We start from the raw sequence: 13718 nt of genomic DNA, 5'->3' as shown, positions 1-13718 counted from the left end.
CAGCAATTCTTTAATTGTTCTGCACAATTATGTCCTTCCAAGTCCAAATAAGATATACACGTGTACACATGCAGCTGAGTTGGGATATATTACAGTAGAACCTCAGAGTTACAAACACTGGAGTTACAAACTGACTGGTCAACCACACACTGCATTTGGAAGCAGAAGTACGCTATCGGGCAGCAGCAGAGTTTAAAAAAAAAAGCAAATACAGTACAGTACTGTGTTAAATGTATACTACTAAAAAAAATGAAGGGAAAGTTTAAAAAAAGATTTGATGAAGTAAGAACACTATTTCTGTGCTCATTTCATTTAAATTAAAGTTTCAAAGCTGTATTAAGTCAATGTTCAGTTGTAAACTTCCAAAAGAACAACCATAACTTTTTGTTCAGAGTTCAAAACATTTCACAGTTACAAACAACCTCCATTCCCAAGGTGTTCATAACTCTGAGGTTCTGTTGTATGAAGTAAAATGTTGGTTACAATTTTCTGTACATGTACCCGGGTTACAGGGCAAAGTGGACTGGCATTAGGACAACATGTAAAACAGAGCCCAACACCTCAAAGAACACAGGACTAACACTTTGGCAGGGCAAAGAATGCAGGCCAATATCCCTGGGGCAAAACTGAGCCAGCACCCAGAGCAGATACAGAACTACCCAGAAAATCCAAAGGCACAGGCAACAGCATCCTAATGGATGAAGGATGATGTAGTGAATGAGAACGAAGTGTGAGAGATGTGTGACGAAAGGCTGAAATTTAGGAACCCCTTGGAAATTAGGCCTGTGCAGAGTAACTTACGGTATGCACTCAGATTTTGCCTTGGAAGGAGAATACAAGCAATACAATGCAACCCTAAGGCCATGAGTGGGATATGACACAGGGTAATTCAGCTCTGATCACTTAAAGGGACACACCTTTTTCAGTTTAGACTGGTCATCTTTGTACGTGATCATCAGAGCTAGAGCCAGATCACCCTTCTCTCTTCGGGTTCCTTCGCAGAGAAGAGGGTGCTCTGCTTCACTCACAGTCGTCTTCATGCCTGCAGGGCCAAGAAGAGAAGGATGCAGAGACAGGTGAATTCAAGAGGCTTAAGAGTGTCTGATACATTTTACCTCTTTCCCTGTATTCTATTGTTCATCTCCCCCTATTAGTCATGAAGAAAAGAGTTCGCCCTCTTTTGCTTGTTGACATTACACATAGTTTATGCCCTTGAGAATGAGAGCTGGAGTCTGTCCCAGAATTCTGCACTGCAACTGCCAGGGTAACCTGATCCTGACAGGCCAAAAGGTGAACGTCCAGGCCTGCCTGAGGCTCCTTCCTGGAGACAAAGGAAGTGGAATACTAGACACTCAGACTGCTCACGCTCTTTGCCGCCTCCAGTTTCTGCAGCGGCCACTTAGCAGACATTCAAACACTATCAGTGTATCTTTCCTTCTGGGGAGGAGGTGGTGGAGGAAAGAAAATTGTTCTGATAACACCACACATATACTACTTTAAACTCACGTATGTAATACCACAAGCCTGCTATACACACCACCACTTTCTTGCTAAAACACATGAATTGGAAGCCAGGAATTTTGTGTAACTCACCCATGAAGACTGAGCCAAGTCTGAGCTAACCATGAGTATCCCACGGAGTAATTCTACTGGGTTTTTATTGTTGAGGTTTAACCCCTTCTGAACTGACTGCCTGTTAATCTCTGCACTGTTCAGGCTCCAGCTATGCTTAACTGGCAACTCTTTCAGGCAAATAGCAACAAAAATGGTTGAAAACACACTCTCTACCCCTTTAACAGCCCACCTGTCAATTTCAGTCCTCAGCTGCATTTCTCCCACAATGCACCTCAAACCTGACACCCAGGATCTCCTGTTTTCCCACACCCAGATTCCCTCCCCAGCTCTGACAATATCCCACCAAAACACTTCCACTTCTGCACCAATGAAACCCAGGTCAACAGGCATCAATTCACTCCACAAAAGGGGGCAGGATTCAGAATGTGAATGAGAAAAGCCCTCCTCCTCCTCTGAGGTGGAGGAAGAGCTGGATTCTTACCAAGAGCAGCAACAGCTGCCTCAAAACCAAGCTCCTCATCTCCAGGCATTTCATTATTCCAGTTACGGCTTGGGGGTCTGGACCCTGTCGGAGAAACCACTGGAGAGACAGGAGAAGACAGTTAGTGCCCAGCTGTAGGAAGCTAGGACCCAAAAGCAGAATGTATTCTAGGATCTGTCTCGGGTTTGTGCTCCCATTTCAAACCACCACTCCAGCCCTAAGGTCATGGCATGGGTCTGCTGCTTTCTCCCTCTCCCTCAACTGAACCCCTCCAACCCTAGCAAGCTCTGCTTCAGAATGGGTTTGGAAGCCAAATTCTCTTTCTGATGGCTAATGTATTTGTTTCCTCCAACAGAAGCAGCAGTGGGGTCGTAAAAAATATATTGAAAGGCTCTGTGACTATTTTACAGGGACACAAATGGGTCAGAAATGTGATAAGATTCCCAATGTTTTTGTATGAAAGGGGAGCTAGGAAGGAGGTCAGTACTGAAGAAGAGAGAGAGTCTCCATAGCAATGTGGAGGGAACAGCAGAAGTAGGTATAACTTTAGGGTGAACAAGTAAGAATGGGATGCAATCATCATAAGGGAAGTGCAGATTTTCCCTGAAAGCTTCTTTTGGTCCCCAAGGTTCAGAGTCTAGGAACGTGACCCTTCTGCATACACACCAACTGGGACAGTACCTGGAGTACATAGGACATCAAATATGAAGCTGGCCAGCATGAGAGGCAGAACAGGGCGGTAATCACACAAGGTTCCTTCTCTCAGCTCTTCAGCCCTTCCTCGAATGGTGTTCATCTCATTAGTGCCCAAAGGGATCTTCTTTAATAAGGCCACAATCTCAGACTCCTGGTACGCCAGCTTCACCTGAGGGTACCCACAAGGAAGCAAAAAAAGCCATCACAGACCGTTGGTCATAGAACCATCTTGCCCTACGCAGATGATCAAATATAGGAATAACCCTGAAACAGTTTTTATTGATTCATTAGCATACAATCCATTGATCTCATGCCACTCCCTGCCTTCTCCCACACAGAGACAATAGTGAGGATGGTGCCCAGTTGGAGGCCGGCCCATAGGACATGAAAGTCTAATAGACTTGCTTTACTCTATACACAACCTTCTCGTCATCTTCCCTTTCCAACCAATTACTCTGAGGTCTGGTTGGGGAAAAAAGGTCAGTAGTCTTCATCAGGACATACGGAGAAGCATCCAGCCAGATAGGTCACTAGAAAGGCAGATCATTCCCAGTCCTACAGAGAAGGATGTTATCTTGTGCAATACAACAACTGAGGAGGAAAGGACTGTCCAAGAGGGGAATGGACAATATTCCAGTACATATTCCACTGAACAAAGATTGTTGGATTACAGTGTGTTATTCTCCACTGTAGTGTTCTTTCCATTTTTAATGCACTGTTTCCCATGCCAGCTTAAGCATTCAGTGAATTCCAGATCCACATTTAATCTTCTCAGCAGACACTGTTAAGCATGAATGTAGATAACCTTAGGGTAATAAGTTTATTCCTTAGTAGGAGCCTGGTAATATCTGCACCTTCAGGGGATTCTGCAATCTTGCAAGTCAGAAAGTGACAGGAGCAGCAACTCATACAACCAAGATCTGAAAAGATCACATTTTTACAGAAGGTGGCCTATGGGCATTAATTAAAGTGTGTGAAGTTGTGTACCTACCGTTGTGTACGCATTCAGATGTCTAAATACATAGTACAATTTACCCTAAGGTGTGAAATTTAAAATGAGTTAGTTAAACCAGTGCAAACCCTGTGGGGAACACCAGAATGGCTTTATTTCAGATCAGTTTAGAGTGCCCGCACAGGGGTTTCCATCAGTTTAATTAAATCATTTTAAGTTTACCTCTTAAGGTAAACAATTGCAACTTTCTCCTGTAGACAAGCGCTGAACTTCCTCCCACAGATTTAGCCCAAGGTGTCTTCAACATAGGAGTAACCTTTGCTACACAAATTCTAGGTCACTCACGGACTCACTCAGTGCCTGCTTGGCTCTGTGAAGACTAATTCTGAGAACACTCCTAAAGGCAGGACCTGATGCACAGAACTCTAACGAGGAATACTTGAGCATGAGGGGGAAACCCCAGCAGCGCAGTGCTGCTCACAGGTACAGTCTTTCTGAGCCACTTTGTACCTCCAGGGCCTTGGTAGAGGCAGGAGGCCTCTGTAGCTCCAGGGCGAACATGCCAATGCGGAAGGCCAGGTTGTGGTATTCCAGCCTCTCGCTCAGCACTGTCAGCAGGAAAGCAGCTTTGGACAGGGTGTTGGTTGCCATCCATGTCTGCTTGCTGGTTGACACCTTGTTCTTCTTCCCCTGTGTGAGGAGTAGTTCATAACAGGTTTGTTAGGAAATGAATTGAAATGCAGTGCAAGGATGTGCCGGTGATTCCCCCTATGCTCCTGCCTGCAGGAGCTCCTCCCCACCTGTGCACTGAGGAGAACACGCACCTATTATTCTGGAAGCACTGTTTTGTCCTGGCTCTACCTATTGCCCTGTCCCCCTCCATAATCCAGCAGTTTCTGGGTGATGAAACAGACCCAATTTTACATGCTACCTTCTTTTGGTGCAGAATCCCAATTACCACTGGTTATGGATGGCTCCTCCCCCACAGCATCTGTCTACCCTTCCCTCAGATGACAATGCAATGGGGGCTCCTGCCTCCTCACTAAGCCATCTCTTCCAATATTGGACCATTTTAGCAGGTGGGTGCTGGCTTGGACAAACTATATAACAACTATATTCTTGCCAGCAAGGTAAAAAAAAGTATGGATTGGATTAATAGACTATAAGGTGGATAGACAGCTGGCTAGATCGTCAGGCTTAACGGGTAGTGATCAACGGCTCAATGTCTAGTTGGCAGCTGGTATCAAGTGGAGTACCCCAGGGGTTTGTCCTGGGGCCGGTTTTGTTCAACATCTTCATTAATGATCTGGATGATGGGATGGATTGCACCCTCAGCAAATTCACAGATGACACTAAGTTGAGGGGAGAGGTAGATTCGCTGGAGGGTAGGGATAGGGTCCAGAGTGACCTAGACAAATTGGAGGATTGGGCCAAAAGAAATCTGATGAGTTTCAACAAGGACAAGTGCAGAGTCCTGCACTTAGGACAGAAGAATCCCATGCACCACTACAGGTTGGGGACTGAATGGCTAGGCAGCAGTTGTGCAGAAAACGACCTAGGGGTTACAGTGGACGAGAAGCTGGATATGAGTCAACAGTGAGCCCTTATTGCCAAGAAGGCTAATGGGATATTGGGCTGCATTAGCAGGAGCATTACCAGCAGATTAAGGGAAGTGATTATTCCCCTCTATTCGGCACTGGTGAGGCCACATCTGGAGTATTGTGTCCAGTTTTGGGCCCCCTACTACAGAAAAGATGTGGACAAATTGGAGGGAGTTCAGCAGAGAGCAACGAAACTGATCAGGGGCTGGGGCACATGACTTATGAGGAGAGGCTGAGGGAACTGGGATTGTTTACGCTGCAGAAGAGAAGAGTAAAGGGGGATTTGATAGCAGCCTTCAACTACCTGAAGGGGGGGTTCCAAAGAGACGGAGCTCAGCTGTTCTCAGTGACAGATTACAGAACAAGGAGCAATGGTCTCAAGTTGCAGTGGGGGAGGTCTAGGTTGGATATTAGGAAACATTATTTCACTAGGAGGGTGGTGAAGCACTGGAAGGGTTACCTGGGGAGGTGGTGGAATCTCCATTCTTAGAAGTTTTTAAGGCCCGGCTTGACAAAGCTCTGGCTGGGATGATTTAGTTGGGGCTGGTCCTGCTTTGAACAGGGGGTTGGACTAGATGACCTCCAGTGGTCTCTTCCAACCCTAATCTTCTATGATTCTATAACCTTGATTCCCTTTCAATGGTAGGGACACCACCAAGACAACCGTAGTTGGCTTAATGCCATGTGGATTCCCAGCCATCCTTTCCTTTCTCATTTCCTCCCACTTCCAATTCTCTACTCCGAGATCCCAAAGCTTCCACCACTTTAGAAGACAACTCTAGAGACTAAAAATGCATTGTTAACATGTGCTCAACTTCCAGAGGAGTTTGCTCTCTCAGGGTCCAAGCAATAGTGCATGTTATAAAGGAAGTGACTGAGGGTTTAAATACGGAAGAGGTACGGAAAATCCATGAAGACCAGGTAAGTGAAGTGAATGTAGGGCTATGGAAAAACAAGGCCGTATTTTTGGTATTGGCATTTAATTATATAGCACACAGTGACATTTGCTTTAAACATGCTTCCAGGGTGCAATGTTAAATCAAGTGTTTTGTTCAAATGGAAGGTGTAGATCCACAAGGGACCACTGGTAGGAGCTGTTCATTGTGGTTCCCATCTGGCAGACAAGAACACTTGAGTGCAGGCAGAGATAGGAAGGCTGTGTGAGGCGCCGGGTCTAGTGAGGGTAGGGATGACTGAAAGTCCCTTCAAGTCATGCTGAAGGACCCATTGCCCTTTTTCAGGTGAAATGCTGAACAGCCAGAGAAGTCTGATCTAAAGGGGGTTCAGGGCAGACCAAGGCCTGGTACAGCCCTGTACAGAGAGAAGAACCACCACCAGCGAATATTACTGCATTTGAGTCTTGCTGAATCGTGAAATTCTGTTCATCTGCCCGAGTGTTTCTGTGCCCTTGACACAGTGGACAGGCAGCGAGAGTTAAAAAATCAAGACCAAAACACAATATAATTATTTTTAACCTCATGATTTTAGGGCAAACGCCATATGACTCATGATTTTTGAATTGTTGGGGCTGGCAATCCCGTGTATTCCTCCCCACCCTCCCTTCTTTTCACAAAGGCACCTCTCTACCTTGGTTGGGGGCTGCTCCACCTTGAGATCTGGAGGATTGGCCAGTAGGTCCCTGGCCAGTTCTACAGTCAGACGGCATGCTTCATTACTATATCCGTGTGCATAGAGAGCCTCTGCACAGGCAAAGAGGATCTGAAAATAAAGGGATAGAGGATCAGATTTAGTCCACGCGCCTCACAGCGGGAGTCAACTCCATCCTGCCCATTTTCTCATTTGGTGTCACTAAAAACAGAGTTAAACACTGATCTGAGCTCAGATTTGTATCTAACGCTCATGTTCCTGCCTTCTGTTATGCAGCCCCTCTGCCTGGAACAGGTCCACCATGCTCTCCAACGTGTCTCAAAAACACAGCTTCCAAGAGGTCTAATCCCCTTCCCTCGAAGCGCTAACAGAGGCAATTACATCAATATTGCACATTTTTCTCAACAATATGCTCTCGTTCAAACAAGAATCAATTCAGTGAAGTCCTGTGGCCTGCATTATACAGGAGGTCAGACTAGATCATCACAGGGGCCCCTTCTGATCTTCATAAATATCTAAGTGCCTATGAATAGAGTGGGGAAAAACCCCAAACAAAAATCAAAATCAACATGTATAATTAATTCTCTCTCCCCCTTTCCTAGCATCCCAATATCCCTTCCTCAGTGCACTGTCTACTTCGACATAAGCTCCTTCCACTCATCTGCGAAGTTCCAGGCATACTTTTGAGGTTTTGATACACAGGACTGGTAGCACAACCTATTAAGATTGCCTGACATTTGCCTTTATAAGACCCTGTTTTCATTTGCTTGTCATTTTATCAAACTAACTTTTTGGGCTGAAATTTTCCTGATTGGGTGTCTGCCTCAGGCTAAGAGGAATACATTTTCAGCAATTCAGCTGTTCCAGAGCGAGGCTAGGAGAAATATGTTAGTTTTGTTCATGTTTAACATTTTCTTTGAGGAGCTCTAGTGTCCCCATGCTTAGGAGCAGAGACTTGAAATTTGGAAGGGGAGTGGTCTTTGTCAGAGATGTGCCTTTGGATGTTCCCATTAAAATCCACCCAAATTTAGCCAAGTTATAGCCTTTGGGGGAAAAAAGCACCATTTGCCCATGCTTGTGAGAGACTTAGAGCTTCGCAGATAAATTCCCCCAAAATTTATCCACATGGGGCTGAGCTTCACAGGACTTCACCTGCACTTGCCCCTCTGGATTGCTGCAGCCAGGGCTGGGCATCAGAATTGAGAGCAGGGAGCCTGCCTCTCCTGTGCTTTCAGTGTCTGCTCTGCAGGCCCAAGCAGTATGGAGAAGAAACCTGTGTAATTTGAACGCAGAGGTGACAAGAGCTGGACCTGGGGTTTGGGGAGCAGATTGGAAAAAAGACACCTTGGAGAAGGGAGGAAAGACTCGGACCGCAAGCTGGTGAGGGAGAGGGAAACTGAGGCTGGAAGTTGGAGGGACTGGCTGGGCAAGAGACTAGGACTGGGAGCCAGCAGGTAGCAGGAGACAGACAGATTAGATGAGGAGCTGAGGGGGAGGGGAGACTAGGACCAGCAGAGCAAGCAACCTAGGACTGGGAACCAGTGGGGTGAGAGAGAGAGATCTAATAATGAGCTGGGGTAAACAATGCTGAGATTGTATAAGGAATCTGGGGAGGGAGACTGGGCCTGGGAGCCAGTGGGGACAGGAAATGAGACTGGTCAGACAAGATGGTGGGAGGGAGGAACTAGAACTGGTTGGGCAAGGATATTGGGAACAAGGAGCTGGGTTGATTTGGGGGGGTGGGGGAGGGGAGAAGACGGGGCTGGGAACAAGGAACCGGGTGATTGTGGGGGACTGGAAATGACTGTGCAAGGAGGCTGGGATGGGGAGCCGGAAACCTGGCACAAGGAATCTAGGGGCAGGGGAGATTAGAAATGGCTAGGTGAGGAGACTGGAAAAAGCAGCCAGGGATGGGGAACAGACAAAACTAGGCCAGGGACAGAAGGGTCAAGCTTTGGGGGAAATGGGTAGAAGCGTTTGCGATCACTAGAACACACTGCCCTCCAGAGCCTCAAATGGAACGTGTGATACCAAATCTCACCCTTCCGCGGAGGTCAGGAAAAAACAGCATAAAGACTATCATAATGGGGACCAAAACAATGTAGCACAACCAACTTTAATTCTTGCCTGTCTTCACAAACTTAATAATGTTCTTTTAACTTACTTTATATATGTTACACTCACAAAAACTAAGAAAAATAATCACGTTGCTATTTTCCAACTAGAGCTAGCTCACCTCCATCCTGTTCTCCTGCTCCAAGGGCTTTATACCAGCAAAGATGTCCTGCTCCTCTTCATTCCCCCCCTCTGCTTTGTCCTCCTCCTCCTTGGCCACCTCCTGTGGATTCAGATAGTACACCTGGTAATCATCTTCCTCTTCTCCCTCCTCCCCGCCCCCTGCTGCACCATTCTCTCCCACTGCTGGCTTCCGGCTTGCACCGTTCTCATCTGCAGAAGGCAGATCGTCGTCTCCACTGCCCACTTCTTCCACGGAATCCTTTGGAGCTTTCTTGGCAGCAGGATTGCTCCGGATGCTGGGCTCAGGACCCTCCGAGAAGTACACCCCCCCGTCATCTTCAAAGGTGTCTCTGTAGCTCCTATTCAGGGGGCTCTCTGTGAAACTGAAGGTGTTACTGGCCTCTGCCCCCAGAGCCAAGCTGCTGTCATCCAGGCTCATCTCTGCCAAGTCTGGTTCCAGAGAGCTGTCTTCACTGCTCATGCGGCGTTTCCCACTATGTTTACTGGCTAAGCTTTTCCCCACTGGCAGCTTGGCCTTGCCTACTGCTGTCTTATAAACCACCTTATCTCCTTCCGCTGAAAGTCGGCGCAGAGCCCTCTGGGGGGCTTCAGTGACAACTTTCCGCTTCCCAATAAGTTCCTTAGGACGGACAGCTGGCTCTTGCGAAGAGGGGCGTGACCTGTCCCCTGGCTGCAGACAGGTTCCCCCAGGTTCCTGCCCATGGCCTCTGCCAGCCTCACACGTGGTTTCCACACACTGCAACCGACAGTTCCTCTGCTGGACGGCCTTTACCCAACAGAACGAATTCTTCTTATCAGTGCTGCTGTAGGTGATGCCAGGGATGGGATAGGCCTCCTCCCAGTTGAAGTAACAGGCTTCCACAGCTGGTTTGAAACCTTGGAAGAGCTTCTCTAGGGATTTCTTGTGCTGCCCCCTCTTGACATTATCTATGACTTTCAGCTGCCACTGTCTGAGTTGGGTGCAAAGGTCCCTGCGCCTGGAGGAAGAGGAGAGGGAAGAGAAGACAGATCAGAAAGCAGTCATAAAACATACCATGACAAAACCCCCCCCCCACCTCACAGAATACCTCATCCTCCCCCAGAAAACCCTTCTGCTGAATTAGCATAAATGGCATAGTCGGTCAGAAAACAGCACAGAGAAGATAAAGGAAAGAGACGTGTCAAAAATCAGCTTCTACACAGGCCCATGCCATGGAAGCCAAATGCTGCCAAGTCAAACATGGGAATGTGTTGTAGACTGGAGGCTCAGGATGAAGCACTGGCTTGTGAGGTCCTGAGCAGCTACATCCCAAAGTTCACCCATCACAGATGTGACATTAGCACTCTGGTAAACAGCGAAGGACTACAACAGGGAACTGTTGTACATCCGGAATAAGAATCACTGGCAAAGCAAAGTGAGAAAGTTTGCACAGGGCTTGAAGCTGTACTATGCCTGGCTCCAATCAGTGCTATTGGTCCGCCTCTCGTGAACACTAAAGCCTACACAAACCATCCAAAGTGCCAAGGAAAACATTGCTAAAGCACTGGGGAAATCCCAAGTTTTTCAGTGAACCCCCCTCCTACCTTTGCCATTGATTCCAGAGTTCTGGGGAACAAAACTGAACATCTCAATCTTCTAGTGATTTTATCAGTCCCAGAAGCAAAAGGTGGTAAACTGAGCAAGGGATGTAAGAGTTTGGACTCATTAGGATAAAAGGAGCTCTATACCACCAACTGTTTCCATTTGACCACTAAGAAAACCAATTAGCTAGGAACAGGCTGATGGGGATTAGTTAAAAAGGTAGCAAGGGGCAGGGAAACTACTCATAGAAAAGGTACCATTAGGATAGGGGGAAGCTGCAACAAGTTGTGAAGGCTGTAGCAAGCCTCATTATGCTCCACTGAAAAACAGCATGCAGGAATGAGAATAAAACAAGTCAAAGGAATTGAAAGTGGGCACCTTTCTGGTGACTCTATACAAACTGTAGAAGAATTGGAAATAAAGCAAGAGGCACTTGAATTATGCTTGAAATGAAGTACGAACTTTTAGCAATTTGGAATTAATCAGATGACTGGAACGTTAAGATAGACATCCACTATATAGAAGGGAAGAATGATTTGACTCTGCCTTATAAACAAGGAAACAACTTTTATGTTTTACAGACTACATAACATAACTCACATTTTTGTTTGGTTTAAACCTCATGCCTGATTCCCTACTGTCTTCTCTTTGTCTCTCTGGGTATTTTTTTTTTTCTATTTCAGACTGTAAACTCTCTAGGGGCAGAGATCACAATTTTTTAATCTCACTGATGTATCCTACAAAGTTATGACTTTATATTAATGTTTAATAATAATTTAGAAGATTGGAAAGTGAACAAAGAGCTAAAAAGCAAATATGCCAAAATGATCATCCTGGCTTCATTAATTCTGACAAACCAAGAGTTAACTTTTCTTGTTTATGATCTTTCATAACAAACAGACAACGCACTACATCATATCTTGCCTAATACTGCAAACATTTTATAAAACATGACATAAGCTATGAAATTTTGTAAAAAATAAAGAAGTCTTAACATGAGACCTGAACACAGCATCTACTATTCAATTATTGCTAAATGGAGAGGGTAGTCAATTGTGTGCAAGTTAGCAAAGTATTGTGGTTTATAAACCATCATGCTTCATCCCAGAGGCCTGAAACTACTGGCTGAGGAAACAGGACCACTAGCAATAATTGTCACTACATCGTGGAATACACATGAGGAATATACACAAGACTGCAGAAAGCAAAATATAGTTCCAATTATTAAAAAAAGTTTAAGAATAATGAATGATCTGGGTAAAGAAGAAACCTGTGAAACTACTAAATTGCAAGTTAAAGTACTAAGAAAGCATTACAATGTATGTGTGACATGTGGAGGAATCTAGCCAGTTACAGCTACAGATTGATAAAACAGATCATGCCATACTGAACTGAATAGGCATTTTCAATATAGAAACAGGGTAGATCGGTGAGGGCAATTTGGGCGTATCGTTAAACTAGATTTCAGCAAAGCATTTGACAGCACTGCCCAAGCAGCACAGACACCGAAGAAGTATGGTCTGACTAGTATAGTAAGGAAGACTGACTAATAAGAGGCAATGAGTTATCAGTGTTACATCAGAATGGGGCAGAGACAAAATGGTATCCTGCAGGGGCCAGTATCCTTAAACATACATCAATACCATAATGAATATACATACATGCATCCAGGGCTCAAATCAGCAGTCTATACTAAGCTAAAATATACAGCAAGTACAGCAGGATAAACCAAAAATACAACTATATCTGGACACCTTTGCCACTTGGCTGACCCAGCATGACCTGAAATGTAATGCAAAACAATGCAAGATACTTTGCAAAGATCACGTTAGTTCTAAACTAGAAACTCCAGAAACCAGTTATGAAGAGGAGGCTGGGTGTTATCACTGAACTGAAACCTTCAGGGCAATGCCATTCCAGAAAGGCTCTCTCCATCAGGACAGATTAGAAAAATTAAGTGCATAACCATATTTGCATGTTAAAAGGAACCACACAGACAAGAGACAAATTATTCACTCTGGAAATCAGGGTTAAAAACACAGAGTAATACTAGCAATTAAAGCTGAAAGTGATTAAGTTTATCTTGGACATTAGAGCCCATCTTGGCCATGAGGATGGACAGCAGAACAGTTTGAATCATACTTTCCTCATTAGGCAATCACTAGACATGTAAGGAAAGAAAGCTAAGAGTTCGTGTGCACCACAGAGCTAAATAGTGGGGGTTGGACTGGACTCTTTAATGAATTCATTAAAGATTATCTGATCCTGGTGCTTACCTCTGTGGGCTGATGGTTGGGTCTAGGACAGCCAGCCTCCAGAGAACCACCATCTCATCACACATGCTGGCACAGGCATGAGCAGCCACTTCCGACTGACCATTACTGCGGCCAGTGTGCCCGCTAGCACTGCTGTGGGATGCAGATGTTCGCACGCTGTACCACCAACCCGTTATCTGCAGAAGAAGATACATTCAATGCAGCTGTGCCCAAACATCCGATTCCCGAGTCCCACCCACCCCACATTTGCACAGGCTGGAGGACCTGAATTCTGGAAGTAAATCGTAAATGACAATCAGGAATAGTAAATTCTGTTGCTAGGCATGCAATGCCTTGTTTTTTTATTTCTTTCTAAATGAATTATGGGCATTAAAGCAGAGGCATACAAAGAAGGGACCCATAGAAACAGAGCTGGATGGAACCTCAGACAAGAATGAGAACAAGAGCAGAATGACTGGAGATAGGGAAAAGAGCTATAAAACATACTCTGCAGTACAATAGTGGCAAATCCAGCACACTGGTAGTGACTAAAGTTACCACCTCCTGGTTGCAGTTGAGTGACCTATGTGAAATGAATTTTGTAGGTTCAGTCTGGCTGTGAGAGAACAGATGCCTAGATAATATCCACTCTCACAAATGGTTCTCTTCTTAGCTACATCATCAGACAGAGCAAGGACTGAATGGGCATGGAGAGAGAAACCTTTGATTT

General features: G+C 45.5%; 1 protein-coding gene across 3 annotated transcripts in view; it reads right to left on the bottom strand.

Moving 5' to 3' along the window:
* The window catches only part of ZSWIM8 (zinc finger SWIM-type containing 8), a 147455-nt gene that overhangs the window by 31896 nt on the left and 101841 nt on the right, over positions 1-13718 (bottom strand). For all 3 annotated transcript variants that reach the window (XM_073352871.2, XM_073352872.2, XM_073352873.2), the window contains 7 exons: positions 13010-13185; positions 9150-10149; positions 6893-7024; positions 4215-4394; positions 2738-2921; positions 2057-2155; positions 918-1042 (listed from right to left, as the gene is read on the bottom strand). In XM_073352871.2, coding sequence (XP_073208972.1) covers positions 918-1042; positions 2057-2155; positions 2738-2921; positions 4215-4394; positions 6893-7024; positions 9150-10149; positions 13010-13185 — 1896 coding nt within the window. The remainder of the gene's footprint in view (positions 1-917; positions 1043-2056; positions 2156-2737; positions 2922-4214; positions 4395-6892; positions 7025-9149; positions 10150-13009; positions 13186-13718) is intronic.

The sequence above is a fragment of the Lepidochelys kempii genome, chromosome 7 (genome assembly GCF_965140285.1).
Source record: "Lepidochelys kempii isolate rLepKem1 chromosome 7, rLepKem1.hap1, whole genome shotgun sequence".
Lineage (NCBI taxonomy): Eukaryota > Metazoa > Chordata > Testudines > Cheloniidae > Lepidochelys > Lepidochelys kempii.
Note: the sequence above shows the minus strand (reverse complement) of the source record. Positions and strands in the feature narration are given on the sequence as shown.